Here is a 26,844-nt window from a genome sequence, read left to right as displayed (position 1 = left end):
CTACTTAAGTATGCAGGGCGGAGAAGTAAATATGCATCAGCTAATTAAGCATGCTCAGAAACTACAACAGGTCACCAAAAGTTTATTCCCCTCCCCACCCTTTCAAGGACACAGATAATTGAATTTTGGCTCCTGCAATTCGCATGAGAAAGACTTAAGGCAGGTGAGGGGGAGAAACTGCAATTAGCATAAGAAAGGCTGTAGCAAGGCTGGGAAAGAAAAAAGTCCTTGGCAGTATTTCTTTCTTATCAGGTGCAAGATGCAAGCTGCGCATTTTTAACAATATTCTATTTCTAACATCATATTCACAACTTGCCCTCATCCAAGCTATCTAGACTCATTCATACTAAAGCCTTAATGTTCTCTACTTGTTTCCTGACACTGTTCTCAGTTTCTGCTCCCTCTAGTCATCTCATTTAGCTGTTAACCCCTCATTTTCCTTGTTTCCTCCCATTAGTCATTGCCCCCATTCCTCTCTTTGTCATGCTAGTGGTAGTTTCAGTTGGCTGAGAGCAGAACAATATGGGGGGAACAGGGGCTGCTGAAGGCCTTTCAGTGAGGGAACTTGGCTTTTATGGCAGAACAAGCATTTCAAAATTAGGAGGGACTTTTTCTAGAAAAATCTGAATAGAGTCTCCCCTGTCAGTAATTTGGGGGGAGAAAATAAGAATTTCACCAAACATTGCTATAGTTTTTTGAGCTTGGATAACACAGAGTCTAACCCCCGTTTAATACCTGGTTTGCTAGAAGTCTTGTGCATGCTGTTCTAGAACAGGGGTTGGCAACCTTTCTGGCCTGCTGAGCAATTTTCTCTTGCCTGTGAAATTGCAACATCAGCAGCAACTTGGCAGTAGGCCAGAAATGGCAGGCACAGCTAAGTCAGAAGCCTGCCTTCAGACTGAACTCTGTTAATTTGGCCCAGCTCTCCTAAAAGGTTTCTGATCCCTGGAAAAGGATAGGAACCAAGTTCAAGCATCTGCATGAGAATAAAAAATATGAGGCTGCATGGCCGGATCCAGAAGTGCAGGCACATGTGGTTCGTGATCCTTCAGACCTCTTTGCAGTGCTACAAACTGCACATGTTGCACATTAAACTGTGTGCGGTACTGCTAATTTGCAGTACCATGGTAAAATTTGCTACTGGGATTTCTGAGTAGCAAAAAAAAAAAAGAGAGAAAACCCTGAAAAAAAATAGCAGGGCAAAGCATGCCAAAGTGGTATATAACACAGAGACAGGGAAGCAAGCGGCCCAAAGCTGCCTGCTCCCCCATCTCCGCATGCCATGGAGCCCCCATGCTGCCACACCCTTTGCTTCAGCCATCTGCTGCCCAACTGCGTGGGGCACAGGGTGCCTCAAGAAGGGGGAGCAGGTAGCCCTGAGCTAGCTGCTGCAGAACATCTGCAGTATAGTACATGGAGCTTCCCTCTCGAGGCACACTGCACCCCAGCCATCTATGGAGCTGCCTGCTCTCCCATCTCCATATGCTGCTCCTGGCTGGCTGGGACACAAGGTGCCTCAGCTTGGGGGCTGCCTGCTGGCTAGCCCAACACTGAAGCATCCTGTGCCCCAGCCAGCACGTGGAGCAACGGGACAATGTGTCCTGCTGCAAATTGCACAGGCAGAGGTGTGTACTGAAGTGCAGAGTATCAGCACAAATTTGTGCTGCTACCGTTTGTGCTACTGCAAATGCATGCTCCTGCACATAGGAGAGAGCACATTGTGAGTGAGTCATTCTGAAACAGCAGCTGTCCTGAGTTAACAATGAGCTGAACCCTTCGGAAGGGGCATAGTTTACTCTTAGGCTTGGCATATTTCATGAGACTTATTTTCTGAAAGCGTGGCACCATTGCTGTCTGTGCTGCATTTCTACTCTGCAATAAACAGGATGTGGGTAGCAAGCACATTTTAGCCAACTTACTTTCCAGATATTATGGTCTTAGCTTGGATAGGAAAAACTACAGGTAAATCAAAGGCACCAGATTATTCCAGCACAGAGTTGCTCCCATTGTTAAAGGACCTTCACTGCATTCATCACAATAATCACTTGTACTTTACATACAGCATAACATATAAGAGGTTTCTGTATCTGTAGCTGAAAGGGATAGTACATGTTAATGGAATCTTAAAATAAGGAAAGACTACGGAAAAATCTGAGGGAAACGTGAAAGAATCTGCACATCTTATTTCTCCTGACTTTATTATTGTGATTATGACTAACACCTGGAGCTTAGTAGCTACAGAAATTATGTAAAAAAATCCAACCTGTTCTTCCTAGAAACTACTTAGTTGAGAACTGTATAAATTACAGACTATACCACCCTGTTTTGTTTTGAGTCACTTCATTTACTGTCCATCTGATTGCCTTTGTGTGCTGTTTCTTCCAGAGGTACTTGCTGTGGTGGAACTAGCTCAGATACTACAAATAAAACAAACGATTCTTAGACATGCTATAAATAGGTCAATCTTCTAATGTTAAGATCACATCTCAAGGTCTACAGAAACATATTACAAATAAAAAGTGTTGCTTTTGTCCCCCAATATTATCTTAATGCAGTGGACAGCTTGTCAGTTACATAATTTGACATGAAATTGTTCTCAGACAAGTTTAGTTCACGTTAATTCTGACTTTTCTCTATCTTTTGAAAATGTCTGCACCATTAATGTTTTGCTTTATTCTTGTATGGCTACATGAAATGTATTAAGGGTGAGTGAGAATACATAATAATGTTCGGTAGTAAAAGTAAGTCTTTTTGGCATGCATTTGGAATAATTTAATTATTCATTAATGATGAAGTCATACATATATGATTCTGGGGACTAATCTGAAGTCCTTTTTGTCACAAAATTGTCTGTATCAGAGAAAGGTGGGCTTTGGATACATTGCACTTACAAGCTTATTACTAATTGTCATGTTAGACTTGGAGATATCTAGTCATGCAGATGACTCTTAACATGTGAGCCAGCTCTAATGGACCATTTGAACTCTGGATTACTCATGTCATTTTCAAACTGATGCTTTCAAAGGCCACCAAATTTCAGGATTACAGGGTTTTCACTTTTGAATGCCGTATCTGAAGGAATTACCAAGCAAGGATCTTATCCCTTCATTGACTCGCTGTACTAGTGTTAAAAATGGGATGGAATTCTAAATGTAAAGAAAGTAGTTGCTCCTTGAAGGTGACTCTTGTATTTGAGGTCTCCTGTTCCCTCTGCCGCTTGTCTCTGTATATCCATGAATCCTCTGAACCACTGTGTTATTAGGCTTATTTGCATAAGCATATTAGGAGGTATTCTAATGCAATATTGCATTTTCACTAATTAGACTAGGGACATGCCATCCAAAATTAATAACATAGGGATAGATGTTATTGTATTCATTAAAAGAAGCCTGAGTCTTTAAAACTGTATTAACCCTTTATCGTTATGGTGAGTAGAGAGCTGATTTTCATGTCCAGCCTACCATTAGTGCTCCAAGTGATAGCTCCAGGGTGAAATACAGAGATTGAGCTGAAGGTGGAGATAACCTTTTAGCAAACAGTGTTAACGGTCCATTCCCAGTTACACAATGCATAAGGAATTGAATTACTGGACCAACAAATATTTTAAGTGTTTAGGATCTGAACCCGAATTAATGTCTAGGTTCTACCTAACTGCCATGCAAATAAATATTTAAAATAAAAGTTCTGAGGAGTAGTTAAGGCTCATTTATGTATCTACAAACTTAACTATATTAAGATAGAAACTTGATTGGTTTATTAAGTTCAGGTAATGCACCATAAACTGAGGTCAAGAGAGAAAACATTAGGTAAAAAAGTAAACTACAACAGCTAATTTTTAAAACATTGCTTGCATTTGTTTATATGTACTGGCTTGCCCCCTAAAAGTCGTCTTTTAATTTCTTTTACACAAGTTTATACCAGGGTCACTACCTTTTTTTTGCTGTGTCACTTAAGTATGCAACCATTGCCTTTTCAATATCCAAATACCACCTGTGAGAGCATATGGATATTATACATGTTCATTGTACTTTCGGTGTGCAAGTGGCACTGCTAAAAATCTACTTTCTGAATGTTGAAAGCTATAGGGGGAATGCAGCAGGAGTTAAGTCTGGATAGGCCCTCCATAAAAACCCTTGCCTTTAGCATCCACTCCACCACTGTGAAAGACATCATACCGGTTTAGAAGGACTTCTGATTTGACCTAATATGACTTCTCTTATGTTCTTAAAGTATATGTGGAAATGGCTGGACATCTGAAGTTGCCTGCATGCAGAAACTAGGCTGAGGTCCCTTAAACTTACTTTTCTTTTGATGCTGTTCATATTTCTCACATTTGCAGTCCATTTTGAGTTCATACAATTTGGCCTCCCTTAAAATCTAAAGGGGAAAGTTTGCTGTGGTATCTCCCATCTTTTTTATTAAAAATGAACATTGAGGGAAAGGTCTTTCCCTGGTGCAGAAACTTAAAGAATACAGAAGAAAAATGTGTCGTGTTTTAAAGGAAATGGACTAGGTCAGCTTATATCAGCAGAGGCCTTGTTATAGCATAAATCAAACAATTGCTTTATATTAGAAAAGAAAGGTGCTATATTCTTAGCCATTCCTCATCCAAATTTCAAGCCAAGTTCCAGAACCTATTTTGTATAGAAAGAATTTGGGGGCTGTGGGAACAAGAGGCAGCATTTGGAGAAATAGGTTTTTCTGTGCAAAAATAACTTACCAGAGAACAACTCATAAATGCCAATGAATTGATATGAGGCTGCTAAACGAAAGAACAGTTCTGCCCACTGTTACAAATATGCTTTATGTATATCTGTCTCATTTTAACTTCTCCAAAGGAGGATTTGAATTTTTTAGGCCAAATCCCAAAAATCCATTCGTGATGAAGCCTCCCACAATTATATGTCTCATTGAAGTTAATGGGAGTTTTGTCTGAGTGAAAACCTAGGAACGATTTACGAGTTTTATTGTATTTTCTATCAGACACCAGACTGGAGAAACATCTGACGTGAACCTGAGATAACATTTTCAAAAGTTGTCTAAAAGTTTCATTTTCAAAAGTAACTTTAGGGATTTGGGAAGCTGTCTCTCACGAAAAGTCAATGAATCTTAATGAAACTTCTTAGTTACCTCTATCACTTTTGAAAAGGGGATTTGGGAGAGAAAAGAAAAGGAAAGCCTTTGTTCCATCTACTCAGAGACAGTAGTTTCTGGGAATGGCAAGCAGAATTATTTTGTTTTGAAAGCCGTGTAAAATACACCTGGGATTTTGGCTTAATGATGTATTTTAATTTTACCAAGACACAAATACCCACCCCTCCCAGGAAAGGATTGTCCAAGGTTTGAAATGCTGATTTAATACTCAGTACGTTCTGTGAAGCTGATGCTTCAAAGAACTTGGAGTTTTTTATTCAAGCTTTAAAAAACTTTAGCATACTTTTGGTGTTAGCTTAAAACTGGCATTGCAGATAGTGTTTGCAATGTATTTCTAATTAAGCCTGTTTCCCCCCCCCCACACACACCTCCTTTTCTCCCTTTCCCTTTCTTCCCTTTCCCTTTTTCCCATTAGTCGGAAGTGTCGTGGATCCCCAACAAACACTACTCCGGGATTTATGGGCTGATGAAGCTGGTTCTGACAAAGACTCTTCCTTCCAATCTTGAGCGAGTCATTGTCCTGGACACAGACATAACCTTTGCCACTGACATTGCTGAGCTATGGGCCGTCTTTCACAAGTTCAAAGGTATTCTGATGCCATTTTTAATGCTTCTTTTGTTAACTAAACATGGGGTGGAGAGTGGAGGGGTGCTGTGGGATTTATTTTTAAATACTTTCACTCTTAAGATTTCTGGTGTTTGTGTACATGTACTCTGCTTACTGGTCCTCTCTATCATGTTACTGGAGAGATGATAATAGTTGCCTGTATAAACTGTGGGCATAATTTGTCATGTTTTTCCTATTGCTTTGGGAGGAAACATTTATATTTGGAGGAATATTTTTACAGTATTATTCATTTACAGTTTTATTCATAAAAGCAAATGGATCATTTAAAATTAAACCTCTAGTTGTTACCACTGAAAAGGAGGGAAATATAGTTGGAGTGATGCTAGGCTAGGAGGTGGAATTGCCACCTGTGAACTTGGGAATGGAAGTAAAATATTTATGCTTCTGAGAAAATAACTATGAAAGGGATCTAGCCGCCCAACTCCTGTTAAAAACTTCAGGACTCAATAACACAGGACTTTCTCATTTCTTCTCCCTTAAAGGAAGTTACCAAGTTTCCCTCCTCTCACAAACATATATACACATGCTGTTCACATATTCAGATGTTCTTGGTTGGTTGGTTGGTTGGTTGGTTGTTTTTTTTTCTTTTTTTTCCCCCCCTCTGTCTTCAGATGGGTGAGTATGCTAGGGGAGATGTCAACCAGTATGCTCAGATCACTGATATGTTTGATTCTTTAACGTAGTCATGAATTTCTTCCATTCTTGAAGTGTCCTTTTATAGGTTTTTAGAAACTAGTATTTTAGACCTCTTTAATCCTGTCCCTGGTTTCCCATTAGGGGTCTCACTGTGACTTTAAAAAGACTGCTTTGGGGCAGTCTGCTGTGCTGCCTGCAACAGTAGTTAACACAAAAGTGATAATATTGCTGTTAAAGGAAGCTACCACCTCTGTGGGGGCCTGACACCACATCCTACTCAACCTGGAGGGCAGTTTTAGAACTGTTGACTCCCTGTACTAGAAATGTTCAGATGCCTAATTGTTGCCTGGAATTGGCCATTATAAATCTGTTCATGTCTGATCTTGCTTGAGCAGTCAAAGAATTTTCACAGCAGGTAAAGCAGGAAGGGACATACCTTCCTTCTGTGGACTGCTGGGGGATAACAAATATGACAGTCCTGCACCGCCTCTTCCAGTTTCCAGCTACAGTGAAAGACCTAAAGTCTGTGATTCCCAGAAACACTAGTTTTCCCAATAGATCATAATGGTGTACAGGGGCCGAGGGGACTGACTTCCATTTCCTAGGACATCCTACTCGACAGAGGTTTGAGTTCAGCGTTGTCTTTTAGTGTAGGCCTGTAAAATTTGTTATGTGGAACAATCCAAATTAATAGAGTTTTTTGTTTTGTTTTGAATTTGTGCCTCTGAGCCAAGGCTGTGAAGTTAGGGGTATTCAGATACCCATGGCCCAGGAAGGGTGCCACAGGCCAGCTGGGTGCTGTGAGTGTATCAGTTTATCACAGGCCAACTGGGCTGTTAGGTTGAGTTTCAGATCGAGGAGGTAAAGTTGGGAGTGAAATAAAGGCAAATTTATTATAGCTTACGCACAACAGTTAACAGAAGGATAAATACGATAAGCAGATACTGCAGTATTAAAGAGCTAATAGTAAATAATTACAACAGATAATAACAACAGATAGATAGATCAATTCTGTTGCAGGCCAGCTGGGCACTGTGAGGGTATTAGCCACGGGGCTGTTCAAAACAACAGATAGACAGACATGGGTTGGCAACTTATCGATAGTCCCTCAATGCCAGGTATGTGTCAAGTGATTCCAGCAAAGTCAGGCGTCCCCAATCGATGCTGTCAGAGGGTTACCAGGGAAGGTCCCTTGATCAGGATCCGATCCTCACTCACACCAGGAGTCCGGGCGTAGAACAGAAATGACCGTTCTGTTCCCTCCTTCCTGCTGGTCACCTGATGCACACGCTTTTTATACCTAGTCTTATGTTAATCTGTTGGCATTGGAGCCACTCACAATGTTACCCTCTAGCTGTTACCCTGTGGGATTGAAAGGTGTTAAAATTATCATAACAGGTTACTATGCAGGCTCGGGTTTATCCAATAAGCAAATTATGATGCAGCACTTCTTAGGTTTGAAATTGACATTGCTCTGCCTACTTCCCAACCCCTTGTAGGTTTCATTTAAATATGCTTTCTTGGGATGTTTTTTCCTGGAATGTATTGGGTGTGCCAGGCCAGGCAGTTGGATCCAGTTTATATCATCAAGGCTGAACCCTGAGCAAAAAACCATTAGGTCTCCTAATCTTACAGCTACAACTTTGCTTATGGGGCCCAGTCAGTTCCACAAACAGTTAATTTATCATTTTGGTTAAACTTATGACAGACAAGTTACGTTTGCAGTTTACAAATTTATAAGCTTTATATTAACTAATATTACCTGTTTAGGCAAAATACCAAATGTCTCCAAGAAGCACATATTTATGGCTTATTAATCCCTCTGGTTCTGGCTGTTACAGACGGGTCCCCTACTAATGATAATGTACGGCAATCAAAGTTATAGCCCTTATATCAGAGGTGGGCAAAATGTGGCCTGCCAGGCCATTCTATCCGGCCCATGGGGCCCCTAAAAATGTAGGAAGTTAATATTTATCCACTCCTGGCTGCCTGTCATGCAGCCCTTGGTGGCTTGCCAAAACTCAGTAAGTGGCCCTCCACCCAAAATAATTGCCCGCCCCTGCTTTATAGAAACTGATATTTTTGTTGGTAAAGTTAGTGTTGCATTCTGCATCATTCGATTGGGATGGGGTGGTGGTGATGCAAGAATTGTTCTTGTTGTAGCCCTTTGCTTGCTTACTTGTCTGTACATGACATTGCCAAGCAGGAGTCAAAGCACTGTGTACTTGGGGGCACACATTACTAATACACATATGTCAGTTTAACTGGTTTGAAAAGCTCTTCCTTGAAGTGGCAACATTAGGCTTCCAAAGGAATTCATAGCTTGCTTAGCCCGAAATAGTGTCTCTTAAGAAAATATGACATTTAGAAGTTTATCTCTGCAACCATAAGGGCTACATATTTACTAATACTTTGAAATGAAGGTTTTCACTCTGTATAATCTGAATGTGCCATTGGGGGCTGCAAATTTATATGAAGAGGGCCAGTTCTAGCTTGTCAGCTTGGAGTTTGACATTTCCACCTTGGTCTCTTCCCCCCCCCCCATGCACACACTCACACAGACAAGCATGCTGCAGATTTTATTTCCTCTGGATAGTTTTAAGCCAAATACTGACTTTAAAGGCAGGTGTTTGCAGCCACTGTGATAGGCTTTTCTCTTTGGCTTAGTTGACACAAGTTAGGCTTTCCATTCATCACACACTGGACTTTGACAGTTCCAAACTTGAGAAAGTAGCTAGATTAGGGGCAGAAAAACAGGCTGCAGAACACATACACATTCCTGGATAAAGTGCAATAAAATGTTTCAGACAGGTAGGGCTAGTATAACCAACTCACCTTTATTGCAAAAAATGTGTGAATTCTGCCAGGAAAAAAACCTGCCTAAACTGTGTTCTCTGCCATCAATCTTAGAACTTTTAGAAGTCCACCTCAGCTAATTATTTTATTTTTAAATCCTCAGTTGTCGTAGCATAGAAAGATGTTTTATTTTACCTTTCATGCTTTGGATTTAGTGTTTATCCAGTAAGCACGGATTTCACAAATCCCTGGTTTAAATGGCAACGTGGATCAATTTTGGCTCTGACTTCATTATTTGTATTTCACTGAAAAGCGCCCATCAGGACCTCACTGTGCAAGGAACTTTACAGACACATATTAAGAAAGAGCCTAAAGTTTAAATAGACTTAGGAAATGGTAATAGTCTTGCTTTATAGAGGGAAAGGTGAGGAACAGACTAAATAACTTTCACAATATCATACAAAGGAATCACTGTCTGAGCTGGGAAGTGAAATCAGATCTCCTGATTTCCATTCTAGAGCCTTGAACATGATACCACTTCTGACTGTTGTCATGTGAACAAGGTTTTTTTTTTTTTTAAAGGGTGCATCTACACATTCATTAATGCTCCATAATTGGCACTTCTGCACATTATCACAGATAAACGCTTTTTCTGTGACAGTTAATATGCATTGGACAAAATCTGCTGCCCATTAGCATGGTTTTTGCCAGCTACACTAATGTGCAGTAGAATTAGTCTAGTGTGCATTAAGCGTCTCATGTAGACTTGCCCCAAAACTGGTCCATCAGAAGTAGCTTCTTCTACTAGACTTTCTCAGTTGGTGTGAATGACAAAGAATATTAAAACCACCTTTAAAAACTATTTCTAGCCTGCCTAAATATTAATAGTTCCTATTGCAATTATTTATTAGATTTATATTCTGTGCTATCCAAAGTTGGCTCAGGGCAACTGCTCACAATAAAACCCACAAGGTACAAAATAAAAAACAGACTCCCATATGATAACTCCAAATATTAAGATCTCCACTCCACCCCAACTGCTCTGCTTCCCTGCCTCTCAACCAGGAAAGCATCCCTCCCATCCCATCTGTACTTCCCAGCCTTCCCAAACCTCCACTTGCGGCTTCTTTTTATTAGCTCGTTTTCAGTGGATGTTTGTACAGTCCTACTTATTCCTGCTTCTTATCACTTGCATATTTAATTATATTGATTGGTTTCCATGTTTTCTCTTTTTAGGAGAGTGTAGACAGTTTTTTTCTTCTTCTACATTATTTTATTTTATCTTCACTTTCTTTCTGTTCCCACCTCCGTGCCTCTTGGGAATTCACTGAGTTAAAGGTACTTACCGCTATCTCTGAGGCACCTGGACTTAAAGTTTCTATCGGGCATAGCTAGTCAGCTTACTTTCGGTCTCATTAGGTTGTAGCCCAGCATGTGCTGAGAGTGCTTTGCTCAGACAGAAACATTCTCCTCCAGCAACTATCAAGGCCAGGCAAAACTAACAGATTCTGGTTAAGAAGCCTTTCACAAACTACGCTTACATCTGTGCTGCTGCCCCTGATGATTTAGCATTTCCACATGGTAACAGACTTAGGAAGTCCTGATTGCCTCCCGGCAGCTGACCCTCGTTACAGTTGCTTGGTTTTCCGTGGCTATTGCCATGTATATGTAGGGTGACCATATGTCCTGGTTTAGCTGAGACAGTCCTAGATTTCAGAGGCTGTTGTGAATTATAATAGGTGTCCTGGAAATGCAGGGGTGCAGAGCACTGTCTGGGCAGGAATCAGCAGTGTGGAGCGCCTTGCAGGTGGGCAGGCAGGCTCCACTGCCTACCCAGCATGCCACCCTGCCCCCGCTAACTTTTGAGAAGGAAAGGGCAGAGGCAGTGTTTGGGATTTCCTTATGGTCAGCCTATGTATAAGTAACAATTCGGAACCATTAGTGAGAACCGAACAATTCCAGAGGTCAATGTAGAGCACTCCAGGGTGAATGCTGTTGCTTGCATACCAAGGGTTGTAGGTTTCTTTAAGGCATGCCAGACTTGGAGGATATATTGATCTTTGATGTCCCATGAATATTTATCAGCCCCATAATCCAACTGGCCACTTGCCTTTTACAGTAACTATGTGGAAACAGTTCAGATCAGTTGTCAATGGTTAGTAAAATATTTTTTTGTAATTCCGTATGCATGGTAGGTCACCTACAGTGTCTACATTACAGGTGTTAGGATTAAGATGTGTATACCTGTCCCCTATTAACCAAGGGGGAAAATGGACAGATTGAGAAAAGGGACTGAAATCCTAGTACTTCAACCTTGTATGGATAAACACAGGGTATAGAACCTGTTTGCTTTGTGTCAAGCGCTCAAACAGTGATAAAAATCCGTACTGACATCATAAATACCAGAAAAGGTCAGGAGCGATTTGGATGCAGAATCAAGTGCCCACAGCTGAAGAGGGATTGGCACATAGTCAATCCCAGGCTTTAAATTTATAAACACTCAACATGTTGGTGCCTTGGCATATTGCTCTGCAGAATGCCTAAGGTAACAATCTGAGCAGAAGCCATTTTTCAGCTTCTTTTGGTGAACCAAGAACCTCCCCATTATTTCCTGTGTAGGTGGCTTCCTACAGAAAATGTTCTCTGTTCAGTTTATCTATCAAATGCTGGCAGTCTTTTTTTAAAAATTTTTGTGGCAATTTAGTGCACAACAAAGTGTGGGACTGCAAGGCCAGCTAGAGTCAGGCATGAGTGTATGCAAGTGTTATTTAAATTTCCCTCACCATGACTCTGCCAGAGCAGCTTTATCTTAGGGTATTGTTACACATTATACTTAAGATGTATTTACTGCCCATATTTACTGCCCTTCAAACAGTAGCATGCGAGCATTCAAGCAGTAAAACACACCATCACAGCTGAGCAAAGTTAGTACTTTTCTGGCAAGAAGCATCTCCACATTATATACGCAACATGTCTTTAGCTAACGTCTGACTATTCCACAGTGATAATACAAGGAGGAGACTCTAGTGCGGTGGGGGTGCTGGGATGGACAACCACCTGTGCGTTGGTCCCAGCTCCCCTCACCATATCAGGACAGGCTCCTTTTCAGTGCGAGGGCTGGGACCGACAAGTGACACTTGTTTGTTGGTCCCATCCCGCACAGCATACTGGAGTCTTTAATGGCTCTAGTGTTTAGCACGTTTTATTTGGACCATAGTAAGTATTACTGTGTGACAGCTCTGAAAACGTTCTAACTCATAATAATGCTTACTGCAGTCTAAAAACACCTCTTAAGTGTAACATGTGACAAGGCCTTTGGTGACCTGAGCTGATCCTAGTCCTTTGTTTTACAAAAGCTCCAGGGATATGCATATTGATGACTTGTGATGAAGTGTGAGGGAGTGGGGCCTAGGAGCGGCCGTGAACTCCCTAGTGCCCCCAGCCGTCACTCACGGTGGACTCAGCACCCTCAGATTCTCGCCCGCCACGACTTTGATATTAAATAGGTTTGTATGGGAGGCTGCCTTTATCCCCGAGTAGACGGTGCATGTGTTCCTACCCCTACTCCATATGGGGTCCCGCTGGGCACCCCTGCCTTAAGGGCTATGTGTGCCTCCAAACCTCCCCTTTAGCACGCCCCAAGCCTCACAGTTGTTTGTGGACGATATCTGGTCCTTGTGCCTCTTGCCCCTCCAGGGGTCCCTGGCCGCACCTCTAGCGCCTCTCGCCCCTCCAGGGGTCCCTGGCCACACTCCTCGCGCCTCGCCTGCCCTGGGGCTTCTCCCACGCCTGGGGCACAGGTGGCCGTAGCCATGTCTGGCCCCTTGACCCTTTCTTGGGTCATTTGCCCCACTGGGCAAACTGCCGCCCTCACGGGCTGGGATCCAAACCCCGTACACCGCGCCACTCCAGCGCAAACAGTCGTGCCCCACTGGCACTGTGCCCCTGCTGGGCACCGGGAACCCCCAAACTGCTGGGGAGCTCCCGTGAGGCCTCCTCACACCCCTACAGCCTCACCCGGTCCTCCGGTGTAACTATAACACAAGCCAAGCCCAAACGGCTGTAACAAAAACCAACAAGGAGCCTTCCCGCTCATAATGCAAACTCCCAGCCCCCAGCAGGGCTTCCACCATACCTCCTTTCAGGGATCTCTCCTCCCTAGCATCATTGCGGCTGGTCAGCAAGGTAAGGCTGCAATCACCAACTCTGGCAGCTCAGCTCAGCCGCAGAGCTCCTGCGGCTGCCAGAAAGGAACTGCTAGTCAGGCTCCAGCCTGGGCTGTTTATAAAGGCCCGGCCCTGCCCCCTTCTGGCCACCTGACTGGCTGGTTGCCATAGCAACCCCCAGCTGCACTGCCCTGTTGATTGGCAGCTCGGTTCCTTTTACTTGCATGGCACAGGACACCTTGGTGCTCCTGTGACACACCCCCACCCCAAGTTACACTACCTGGCACAGGACACCTCCGTGCTCCTGTGACATGAAGTCAGTGATTCACTTGGAGCTAAAAATGAAAATATATTGACACCTATGAGCTCAGCCAGGATTGGAACCAGGGGTTTCTTTCTCAAAAAAACCACTAGAGTCCACTCTGCCAGTTTATACACCATAAATTATTACAGGTTTTCCCCTCCTGTTTTGAGACCAGGCCTCTGCAAGCTGAGATATTGCTCATGTGAAATCCTGCAGGCATCATTCTGTTTTTTCTGGTCCATACAGGTTTTCATTTTTTTTACTAATCACAAGGTATCGTTACTTGCACCTCGGCGTATGTGCAAATCCGCAGTATCAGTCAGTCATTTTATGAAGGAACAGGGCCATAGAGTGACTGAGTGCATTAATAAAATTGTCAGGCAGCTATTAAAATAGCTTAAAATTATCTGAATTTTTATAGGTATCTAAAAAGGCCGAATGGCACTTGTCGTCACTCATAAAAAGAACATCTGTTAGTTTCTGCAAGACTTCTATAAGTGTTTAATGGTTAGGCTACAGTACGTAGCTCATCATAGAGTTGTTCCACAAATGAAATAGATTTTCTCTTTGAAGAAGTCCCTGTGGAGATTATGTCTGTTTAAGATTTCCTATTCCTGATTATTGCATCATATGCTTCCTCCCTTTTCCACTGCAGAGGCTTTGAAGCTGCAGTGATAAAGAATCCCATTTGTTAGCTGTAGCTGGTAAGAAATATGGGGGTAGTTGGTATTTCTGATTCTTACTGTGCTGCTGTATAACTAGCTTGTACTGAACAGAAGTGTTTGCGTTGACAAGAGATGCCAACATACACTGGTAAAAGGGCAGCATAGTGTGAGGTCATTTGGAGGAAAAATAGAAAAATCTAAAAACGTGATTGGAAGTAAATAATAACAATTTTGATTTGGGGGTAAAACAAGGAGATAAGACTAACTTTAGTCCATGGGGCTATGAAAAATACTTAATCATCCTCACAGTGGTCAGCCAAGTTGGCTGGATAATATGTATACAGATAGAAGCCTTTTCATTTATACTTGCCCTCTTGTTTTTGCTAAGTTGCCAAGTTTGCTCTTCCTTAGTCATTCTTGCCTGGATAGAATTTGGCGTTATGTGCTGCATCACAAAAAATGGTGAACATTTTGAAAAGACCTGCACATGTTCTGTTTCTGTTTCTACCCTCAGGGGAAAAAACCCTAGAGGCCGGAGGCCCAACACTCAACAGAAATTTGGTGCATCTCCTAGGGGAAATTCTGAGAATTTATTTTTAAAGTTTTTTTTCTTTGGTTTCAGAGCCTCTAGGGTGCTGTTTGGTCACATTTTCAAGCTTTTCTTCACAAGCACAGGGGCTAGAAATTTCCTGTGTTAAAAGTGAAAACTGAGATTCCCTTGTTATCTTTTGCTTCTAGAGCTAGGTCTTTTAGAAAAAACACCAAGTGTCATGAGATTTCGCAACAGCAGTGTAATGACACAGCTAGGTGCTCAGGGCAATACAGAAGTAGTGTCTACAAGGTACTTCAGTGATCGTGAACACATGGCTGCTCTCAGCAGCTGCTTTCTTTTGTGCCCTAACCCCCACCCCAAGTCTGTTTCTGAGGTTGTTGCCCCTGCCTTCCCCCTTAGTAATACTACTGCTTAGCAATGCTGAGGTCACAAGAATTATTTCTGTCTTTTCAGCATCAATGGGGTGCTTTTTCTGCTCTGTTTTTCATGATGCTAATTTGTAGTCTGTAAGGTGCCATTCCACCCTGCTTTCTGCCTGGGTTCAAACTAACCCAGCTAACTACATCTCTCTCTGCTCAAAGAAATCCAGTATGGTCCAGTATGCTTGGTGCACACACTGGACCAGAATTCAAGGCCCAAATCCCCAGGGCCAGTTTGGCCTGAGATTTTTCAGGAGACCGGATCATCGGCTCCAGAAGGCAGACATAGGGAGAGGAAATAAGTCCACTGTGAATATGCCTCCCGAGCTCAGGGGAAGGATAAAAACCCTGGGGATCTTATTCATGGAGCTCTCTGAAGAAATGAGAGATGTACCAAAACAGAAGGAAGGAACAGATTGCCTTAGCGGGAAAAAACTTGCAATAAACAAAAAAGAAAATCAGTCAGGGGTCACTATGCACTGACAGAAAATTTGGGTTGATCTCTTCCTCCTTGATATAATACGCCCACTCGTGCAGTAATAGACATGCTTCTCTCTGACACATTTAGTATTCCACAAACTCACAACTTGTTTATATATATATAAATCCATATTGTCTTCCCTTAGGGAACATGCATTTTAAGTCTCTGTACTAATACCAGTGTTGGTAGCTTCTATATTCTGTGACTGCCAATAAGCAGAACATGAATGTGTGAAGGACAGCTACCTATCCATCTGACCAGGCACATTTAGCTGCTAGTGTTTCATGATGATTTGGCTTGACATATGTGAAAAACCTCACAGGAAGAGACGCATGGGTCATTCGTGTAACAAATGACGTTTACGGTAAAGTTTGATAGTTTTATTACTGGGACTAAAAGAAGAATGATATTTAATAGATAGATTTCTATGCCTACGGCTCTTGTTCTAATCACGTGCAATCTATCAAGCACATTTGCTTTCTCTATTCTCTGTGACATGCATTGTAATAACTTGAACTTGATATTCTATTTTCTTTAGCTCTGAGATGAGCACATTCTGTTAGCCCACCTTTTGCAGGAGTAAGAATCTATCCCTTTGAAGACCTAAGGACCTTTTTCCAGTTACAAAGCTCTCATCTGAGGTTTTACCTTTTGGATATCCTACTGCAAATCATATGTACGATACTATTCTTGGCAGTGGAAGAATTTGCATAGACTACAGAACAGCATAAGAGATATCTGCCTTGTAGACTGGAGTGAGAAGTGGCATGTATGGCCAACAGGTCAGTGGTGCAATTGTCCCATCTGCAGGATAACAACGTAATACTGATGTCCATAGTGCCTGAGAATTGGGGGAGAAGTGCTTACAAAGCTTACAAAATTAAGCCAATTGATTACATCGTTGACATAATGCTGTATATAAATTCATCCTGTGTGTAGCATCTAGTAAAAATGAACAAACTATCATTTAAATAAAATCCATAATCAGTGTAGTTCTATTGAAATAATAGAAACCGCTCAGATTTCTTTCCGTCCTGTCCTCGTATTCTGCAGAACCAAAGACCTTTAAACCCATTGTTCCAATTCTTAACCAACAATAAAAGGATATTCATGTGCAGTGGCCAATCCTCTCCTTCCCCAAGAGTCTGTGCCTTACCTAAGGCTCAAGCTTGTTCTACTTTATGCCCTTTATAGTAATCTCCAGCTTGCAATAGAGGGACTTTTCTTCCCTCCAGCTCTGTCTTTGAGTTAAATCTTTTCTGTGCTCTGAGGCACCACTATAGGAGAAGGGATTTTAGCCCATGCCATTTCAAATATACACTGAACAGGCAGTTATTCAACCACAACAAAGACAACAAAAGCTTAGTGACTCATATGTGTCATAAACATTTATAAGTCTTTATTTAAACGTATTAAATGCTCATAAATATGATGGAATAATTGTAAGCCAGGAATGTTGTAAGTTTCCTTGCATGGTTCCATCATTGATCTTCATTGCTGACCCCTCCAGTATCTCCAGGCTGGCTCCACAGCTTTATTGGTGCAAGTCAAGAATAAGAAACAATGTTCCTTGTCCTCTCTCTGCAGGTACTGTAAATCAGGATTGCCAAGCGTACTCAATTGTATAATAGTTTTGTGATGTGAGAAATAGAGGCCAGCTTTGGACAAGAGGGACCTAAGTCATGAATGCTATAAATGGTGGTGAAAGTTTAATGTTAGGAAGTTGAAGCGAGTATAAAGTAGTGTATTCTATATACCAAGGGCATGGCCCTCAGTTTATGTTAAGTTCTGTTTATGTTGCTTGGCCACAGATGCTTTAGCCAGCACCTCATGATTCCCCTGTTTTAATGTAGGGCTGCCCCTATGTCAGGTATTTCCAGTCTGTGTGATGTAGGAGGGTATTCTGGAGACAGGAGATTGTGGAAGGGATCAGGAGAGTGGCTTTTTGAGAGCTATTTTATGCTGGCACAAGTTAGAAGACCCTGAAAATGTTCCACTTGCATGTCATCATCCAAAATTAAGAGAACTTGGAAAGAGAGTACTGCTCTGTTATGCCTAGAGGACTTTGTCAGTTGAACTAGAAAGGTAGAGATATAGCGAAGAGAACACCCAACACTAGGGGGTAAGACAATGCAGGACACCGTACTTTATATTACATACTGGGCATGTCTACACATTCATTAATGCATAGTGGTTACTATATATTTAATTTAGTACTTGCATAATCAAGTACCTCTTAGGAACTAGATATAACAGTACCAGGGAGGTTCAGATGCTTTCCCCTACAAGTCAGACAAGGAACTGAATGCTAGTGGTACCAGCATCTGAAAACCTTGGGACAATTTTGGTGTAAACTGACAGTAAATCACTGAAGTTAATGGAGTGCTATCAACTCACACCAGCAGACTATCTCCATTAATTAACTGTAGAATGTACAGAAATATTCACAATAGAAGCGTAAGTCTTTCTTAACAAGATAACTATCAAAAGACGAGGGGTGGTGACTAGAGGGACAAGTCATTGATTAGACTAACCATGCACCACAACATATCTGGCATAGGCGACAGGTAAAAGGAGTTTGATGTCAGCCAGATCACAGAACGGTTGCACATTTGAGTACAGTGGGACATCTCTGCTCTTAAGAAATGAAAACCAAGGTTAAAGTGTATTAGCAGAAAGGCCTAGAAACCTAGTGCTGGAACCAGTTCAGGTTTTGACAGAACTATAAGAGAATGCTTGCACGCTGACGTCCATTTTGTTTTCATGATCATCTAATTCATTCAAATGTAACAGCAATTATAAAAAAGTGAGAGCAACAGATGAAAAGAGAGAAGATGGGTATGTGAACAATGAGGGCCTTGTTACATGGTAATTTTGAGCAGCTTAACACCTGGATTTTCCACACATTAACACCTGAAACTACTTTTAAGTACTCATTAGGCAGCTTAAAATTGTACCACTCCAGGGCAGGATTATTCCTGATTCATGTTACCTAGCTTGTGTTACACTAAGGTGTAGCGTTTTTGGTTGTAGCCGTGTTGGTCTAAGGACATAGGCAGGCAAGGTTCTTTGAGTAGATGTAATATCTTTTATTAGACTGAGTAGTTGGAAAAAAGTTATTGGCAAGCTTTTGGGTGCAGTCACCCTTCTTCAGGCAGGGGGAGTCTCTGCTGTTCTGAGACTCCAAAAAATGAAAGAAGTTAAAAGTGTGGCAGGATGTCAGTGAAAATAGGTAGAATTTGAAACACAAAAGGCGAGGCAGAGAGGTGAAGCAGAGCGGGGAGAGAGCAGGGGAAAAAAAGGCTGAAGGGAAACAGTGCAGTGATAATAGAGTACAAGGTAGAAAAGAGGCTACCTTGTATTTATCACTTCTGCCTTGTACTCTGTCACTGCACTGCTTCCCTTCAGCCTTTTTTTCCCTGCTCTCTTCTCCCTCCTCCTCCTCCCTCTGCTTCACCTCTCTGCCTTACCTTGTGTCTTTCTAATTCTACCTATTTACATTTTCACTGACATCCTGCCACATTTTTAGCTTCTTTCATTTCTTGGAGTCTCAGAACAGCAGAGACTCCCTATGCCTGAAGAAGGGTGACTGCACCCAAAAGCTTGCCAAGATCTTCTTTCCAGCTACTCAGTTGGTCTAATAAAAGATATCACATCTACGCAAAGAACCTTGCCACACTAAGGTGTAGCCACTTGAGGCTATACCTTAGTGTAAAAGCCTCATCTGGCCTCCGTCCCCTGCTGGTTGAGATCAGGCTCACTGCCTGCCCCACCCGTGTCCCGAGAGCATCCCAGATCCCCACTCACTGCACCCTTGCCCCCTCCTACTTACCTGTGGCTGCCTGCGCTGTCTGTTCCAGGGGACCAGGCAGGGAAGGGTTAATCCGCCAGCCTACACCAGCACCTCTGGGCTGGTCTCAAGTTTGGCGAAGAGCAGCAGGCTGGGAGTAGGACTGGGCAAGAAGATTAACCCTTTCCTGTCTGCTCCCCTGAGACAGACAATATGGACAGCCACAAGTAAGCAGGGCAATGGGGGGGGATCCCTGGGAATGGGGGTGAACCAAGGGAGCCCCAGGGGGCAGGAGGGAAGCCCAGAATGGGAGGAAAGGTGGGGGATTGCTCCAGGCCCCTACTGGCCGCTCTTTACTTGAGGGAGCACTAGCACCCTTCAACATTTGTGCGGCTCACAGTGTAACAAAGCCCTGAGAGTGTATGAAAAACAGCAAGAAAGGAAGGAATCAGGAAAAGAAATAGAAAGAAAGGACACAGCTGTAAAGTTAGTGGGGTTTATTTATCTTGGGGTGGAGAATTAGTGTAAATTGACACACTCCAATTGAAGTCAATATGTATTTTTACAAATGTATTACCTCTCCCTAGCAGAATTGTTGAATTGAAAGAAAATCTTACCATGTGAACAGTGGAACATACTTTATCAGTCAAGGACTAACATGGTATCTATTTTAGTTTATTTGAGCATTACCATCCCATCTCTTGCTCTAGCAAACAGGTAGCATGAGGGTCTGTCACCCATATACTCCTTCTGGCATTAGTCTATCAGAATTGCTATTATTGTTATCACATCTTATTATTTTTACTACCGAGGTGCACCAGATGTAGGCTACGATTCCTACTCTGAGTTTCCAAAAGGGGGCTGTAAAAAATTGTTGCAAATCTGATACTGTGTAGGAAAAATGTGACAGGTTTTCTTTTCTTCCTAAAGAGCTTTGCTCACTGTATTATCATTATCAGTTATGCACTTGAAGTGGGAAGAAGGGAAACTCACAGTGTCTTGTACTAAGGTGATATCTAGTTCCTTTGATTTTACGCTTTGGTTTTATGTTATTGCTTGTAAAGGTTTAGTTTCCATAACAACATAAAGCAGTCCCTTATTACCATAGAAACATGCTGTCCTGGGTGAAAGTTTTTATTTGTCAGTCTTCCTCTTCCAACATATCATATCTCATAGTAGTGATAATAGCAAAGTGCATTATTTTACTTAAGGCTTTTTGTGCAAATATAGTGAACCCCACAGGATTCAGCATACAATTACAGAATTATTTAACAAATAAATTAAAAAGTATAGTTCACTCCAAGTAAATTTTGCCATGGGTGCCTTTAATAAGGGGCCTGTGATTGTCTCCTATTGGTTATCTTGAGGTGGAGCATACCAAGCCTAAGTGCAATTTTAACCATTTAGATTGCTTGGGTAACTCCCCAGGTAAAAAAAATAACAAAATAGGAGTTCAAGTTTGGAGCATCTCTGAGTGACTTGTCACGATAGTTGCAGTTATCAAAAGAACGAGACTGCTTTCACATGCTCTACATGTCACCACTTCTTGAGAGTATTCAGAAATTGGAGATCAAGCCGCAAAATGGGGCAGGCAAGCACCACTTCATACAGGGAGAACATTACACCTGTGTTGTCTAATTTGTACTGGCTGCCTACTCGCTTCAGGGTGCTAGTTTTGACCTGTGAAGCCCAAAATAATTTGAGATCAGGCTACCTCAGGTACTCTTACTTTCTCTGTGTGATACTCTCAACAGCAGTGCTTTGCACTTGGACTGTCACAGCCCAATGGCAGAGCTTTTTCTTTGGGAGATCTTTGCCTCTGGTTTTTGCTCCCTCATTTAGTTTCCATAGATCCTTGCTCTGAGAAGCAGCAGCTAACTCAGTTTTTGGCTGTTGGGCATTTTGAGGGGGAACAGATCAAGTATCGCTGGTTAAACGTGGAGATATTTTACTGATCCTTATTTTGGGCAAGGAAGGTGCGTCTGGGATTAGTATCAAGAATCAGTATGGAATCTGTGGAGGCTCCCAAGTAGGGAGCAAACGGATCAGAAAAGCTGGCTATGAAACTAGAAAAGCTGCAGAATCCACAAACTTTCTCTGCTGGAGTTTAGGAGCTTTGCAGAAGCTTTGAATGAGGCTAGAAGAGCTCTAGGATCCTGAGGAGCAGTGTTGGGCTACATGAGTTTTTTGGAATCCAGCTCTGTGTTAGGAGTATCTGCTTATACACGTCAGGGGGTAGGGGTTGGACTTTGTCACGGTAGTGATTCTCACAGGGTCTGAGTTGTAAGTGAATGATAAGATTGAGTAACTGTTTTGTAGTTCTCATTGAAGCTCAGGATGCCACATTTCCCTGTTTTTTAACTCTGGCCTCATGGCATTCACTTTTTTTTTTTAACTTCACCATACACGTATCAAAGAACTGTTAATGCTGTGGAGGCAAATACTGCCCCATGTCTTCCTCCAAGGGAGTGTTTTTGCCTGAAAATTCTGATGTCTGCTCTCTGCTGGTGGTGAATGTGCATGTTTAAAACCTATGCTGCTAACATTTCTCTATGTGAAGTTTGTGTGGCTCTTTTGGGATGCAGAAGATTGTACTGTCACATAACTCCTGGCAGCATTGATTTGAGTGAGGCAAAGTTGTAAGGAAGTAGAGGAAATGGGCCATTTGGGGGTCTGCTTCATTTTTATTCCTAGAGTAAGCAGTAACCAATGTTAAGGGTAAAAGACGGCAGGATGGGTTAAGATAATGGACAAAAAATGTTTTTCTGATGGTTAGAAAATATTATAAGCAACAGAGTGCTTGCATGGTCTGAGCCTATGAATTTAAACAGCAGTGTCACTTTATATTCAGAAAAATGGAATGAGTTGTTTTTATATGAGAGGTTGCAGGAAAAGCCTCAGTAACAGGGCAGATACTTAAACAAGGTTTATGCATCTTGCAGAGAGAGGAAAGACAAATCACTGAATACATGGCACAAAAGAGCTTACTCTGACTTTTTGTTCTGATCAGTAGCAGTAAAGAGTATGTCCTCTTATTTCTGAATGTCTCTTTCTAATCTTATCAAAGATGTAGACTTCTCCACATGATCCTATTCTTCTCTTATGTCTGTTTCCTTATAGTATTAGAACAGAAGTCTCACCCATAACCTTGAATTTTTCCAAATGGATCAAGTACCTATTTCATTTCGTCACAGCCCTGTGGTAGTAATTCTTCTGCTTCTCTTCCCTTTCTAGCTTTGTAGGATGTTTCAGAGGAGCCAGTCGAAAATTAAGGTGACAGTTATTATAGCTGTGCATGTCATTAGCACTTTGCGTTTTTCTCTGTACCTGGTGATATGCTAAATTCACAAGATTTGGCCTCTTATACCCCATGAAGAAGTCTCAGCCAAACTTCAGAGGGAGTTTTTTTATACTGCCTTGAAATTAGTTTATTGCCCTTAAATTATTGAAGATTGACCACTGTGCAATGTGATTTCTGTCCTCATTAACCTTATTAACAGGCTGCATTCAATAGAAATCCATTCTCTGAGCAGTCCTCCTATCTCTAATTCAGAAAAGCCCATCACAGCCTATTCTTGTTTTCTTTAAAAACTTTACATTTTGTTACATACAGTTAGTTACCTTCTCTCCTTAGTTACAAGAGATCTTCATTTCTTAGTGGCCAGGCAGGCACAAATACTAATAGCTTCTACTTTTTTCCAGCCACATACAGGTTTTCCTCGACTTATGCAGTATATGTGTTCTTGGAGAACGACGCATAAATTGAATTTGCATAAAGCAAACACCTTTTATAATGTAACCAGTAGGGATAGGGAAGGGGCAGGGAGGGGGGTGCCACTCCCAGGACTGCACAAGGGAGGAAAGCAGAGGAAACACAGTGACACTCACCCCAGCCCCTGCTGCAGCAGCCCTGGGAGCGGCCAGCGCCAGTTGCCTGCAGCTACTGGGCTCCACAATGCTCTGCTTGTCCCCACTCACCCCAGCTCCTGAGCTGCTCCGTGCCCTGGTGTAGGCAGCTGGTGTTGGCTGGTCCTGCGGCCAGAGTGAGTGGGAAGAAATGGAACTGCAGGTGGCACGGGGCGCGGTGCAGCTTGTCCGCACTCACCCTAGCTCCTGCTGCAGCAGCTGCAGGAGTGGCTGGGGCCAGCTGTAGAGGGAACTGTCAAGGGGGGGTGCCTCTTGCTGCTCCACACCCACCGGGAGGGCTGGAAGCTGTGCCGGGCTCTCACTGGGTGTTGTGTGCTTCCCGATCTGCGTGCAGGATGACAGCAGGCTGCCGCTGCAGGCTGGGGCTGGCAGTGGTACCAGGCTTTTCCTGGTGCTTGGGGGGGGCTCCACTTCTTCCCACTCACCTGAGGCCCTGCTGCAGCAACCCCACGAGCAGCTGACATCAGCTGCCTACACCAGGGTATGGCGCAGCCCAGGAGCTGGGGTGAGTGGGGACAGGTGGAGCATGGTGCAGCCCAGTGGCTGTAGGAAGCTGGCACCAGCCACTCCTGGGGCTGGGGTGAGGGGGGCCCTGGCCCCATGGCCCTTTCCCCTGCCCCCCACAGACTTACCTGTTTGGATGCAGGCAGGGCGCCTATGCTGATCACATAAGAGCGAATTTACCTTGCATATAATGAATTATGGGTCTAAAAATGCTCGTTGCATAAGTGCAAATTTGCATATACAGAACCCGCACAAATCGAGGGAAACCTGTAATAATCTGGAAACAGTCATTGATCAGTGTTGTGGGGACTGTGTGTGCATGTGAGTATTTTTAAAATACTCCTTTCTACTTTAATACCAGGCCAAGGTGATATCAAACACACTCTGAACTGCTGAAAGTTGTTGACTAGTAACCTTATCCAGGCCTAGTGGTAAGGCAACTAAACTCTCCTGCAGGGTCATTTGCATGGGCTCACTAGTGGCCAGGTGTAGGGTTCTGTGCATGCTTTTCTCTTTGGTGATGCCAGCTCAGGTGAAGATGAGAATTTTATCCCCTAGTGGTAAGTTAGAACTAGATATTGAATCCAGTCCTAGTACCTTAGAGGGGGACAAAAATTAGATGTCCTGTTAAAGAGAAACAGGAGGAAAGAGAAGCTGCTAATTGCAATGTGCCTTCGACTTGGGACAACCACTAATAGCCTGACCTCTTTGCTGCTTCTTGAATGAGGGATGCCACAGAGCTCTTAATTAGAAGAAACTTAACCTAGCCAATGCAACATGCAACACTCTTAAGATGGCCAGCAAGCACCTGAGCAGCATATCAACTTGTCCCTGCTGGGGTGGATCTCCAAAGTGCCTCAAGTCCCTCTTCCAGTTGGATGTTAACAGCAGTATCTTCAGTGGCTTTTACTCTATTGATTCCTATCTTTATTGTTTGTTTCTCTCTCTCTCTCTTTACACTTTAGAGCTCAGATTTCCTCCTTCATCACCATTTATTTTCTGTAATTCTTTTAAAATGTTACGAGTGCAAAGTTCATCTGGTTTCTCTGTGGGGTATCTTGCCATTCATGTTAAAGAAGGGTGGGAAAAAGGGTTCCATGAGCAGAGTGTTTTGGGTCAGATGGAAAAAAGAATCCAAACAAGCGGTTATTGAAAAGATGAAATTTTGGGGGCTCTAGGCCCTGTATAACCTTAATTTATCTGTTGCTAGAGGCAGGAATGTTGAATGCATATTTAATAACATGAAGTCTCCATTTCAGAGGTGGAAAGCTGAAGTTATTGCAAAGACGGGTTTAGAAGTCTGGGCAATGTGTTGAGAATTTGGGAGCTTCTTTGACTTTTTTTTTTTTTTTTTACCAGTCGCAAGGAACCATTTCTGAACACACCTATGCCTGTTGGAGAGGGAGCCACATCTAATCTTCAATCACAGGCAGTTGTTTCAGGTGGAGGGCCACTTAATGAATGAGTTTTGGCAAGCTTTTGGGGGCCACAAGGGTAGCCCCACTCCCTGGCACGTGTCCCGCCGCCCCCTTGGTCACCATCTTGGGACCAGAAGTCCCGCCCCCTAGCCTCTGACCTTTGACACTAAGTCCCTCCCCTTGTCCCTAGAAATAGTCCTTTTGGGAAGGGGGTTGCTGTCTTGGAACCAGAAAAAAATTGTATACTAAAAATCAAACATTGACAATAACATATTTTAATTTTATTTAGAAAAATATTTTTGTCCTGATTTGCAGGTGTTTGTGTGGTGTATATAGAGGTAATTGCATAATAGCTCAAAATGAAGTCTTACTCTTGTATGTTGTAGGGGAGTGTCGGGGGGTATGGAGGGCTGTGTGGAAGTGGGTGGGTGGATATGGGAGGTTTGTGGGGACATGTGTGGGTATGTGTGTGGGTGGGTACGGGGTTTGTGGAGTGTGTGTGGGGGAGGATGGCTGGGGGGTGGAGGGGTGAGTGCACATAGCAATGATCAGGATTTCCCCCAGAAGTGCCCGGGTATGTATATGTGTGTGTGTGTGTGTGTGTGTAGGGGGGGGTGGTGCTTGTGAGGGAGAGTGTGAGTGGGTGCAGTGTTTGTGGGATTGTGTATTGGGGAGGGTGTGGTTGTTGGGGGAGGGTTTGCAGGTATGGTGGGCTGTGCATGGGAGCACTCTGTGCACACTGCACTAAGCTGGTCAGTACCTGCCCCTGCCCTGCAGCAGTCCGGAGCCCGTATGCTCTGCAGTGCCACCCCGCCACTGCCAGCAGTGCACAGGCCCAGCTCTGCCCCATACCCACTCTGGATTCACCCCTGCCAGAGCAGATCAACCAGAACCTGTGAGCAGTCATGCCCCAGCCCACCCCATGCCACCCCATGCAGTGATGTATCCTGCTGCCCCCTGAGCATGCAGTGGGGCTGGAGCAGCTCCATGGTTGAACTGCCTTTTTAGGCAGCATGAGTGGCAGTGGTTCCTTCCAGCTGCTACCACTGCTGGTCCCAGCTCCATGGTACCAGCAGGGACCTGGATGTGCAGCCCTGACCCCGCGCACCTCTAACCTGCTTTAGGCTCACCCACCCGGTCTCAGCAACAGCAGTGCGGGACAAAAGCTGTTGCTCAGTGTGACAGGGGGCAACTCCCAGGCCTGGTCACAGTACCAGTGCACCCGCCTGTCTAGGACAGTCTGCTCGGTCTTGCCTGCCGCACCTCAGATGCAATGTAAAATGGTGTTACAATAAGTAGGAGGTTGTCCATTTAACACCCCAATGCCTAAGGGTTTACACACAACTTGGACCTCCCCTTATTGTATTTCATACCTCACAGATGGCATCTGAAACAAGTTCTTA

General features: G+C 43.2%; 1 protein-coding gene across 2 annotated transcripts in view; it reads left to right on the top strand.

Annotated features, from left to right (window-relative positions):
• The window catches only part of LARGE1 (LARGE xylosyl- and glucuronyltransferase 1), a 297,653-nt gene that overhangs the window by 134,145 nt on the left and 136,664 nt on the right, over positions 1-26,844 (top strand). For both annotated transcript variants that reach the window (XM_019544811.1, XM_019544812.1), the window contains exon 5: positions 5,570-5,741. In XM_019544811.1, the coding sequence (XP_019400356.1) occupies positions 5,570-5,741 (172 nt within the window). The remainder of the gene's footprint in view (positions 1-5,569; positions 5,742-26,844) is intronic.

The sequence above is a fragment of the Crocodylus porosus genome, unplaced genomic scaffold (assembly GCF_001723895.1).
Source record: "Crocodylus porosus isolate Cpor-Errol unplaced genomic scaffold, CroPor_comp1, whole genome shotgun sequence".
Lineage (NCBI taxonomy): Eukaryota > Metazoa > Chordata > Crocodylia > Crocodylidae > Crocodylus > Crocodylus porosus.
The sequence above is the reverse complement of the archived record's forward strand: the minus strand, read 5'-3'. Positions and strand labels throughout refer to the sequence as shown.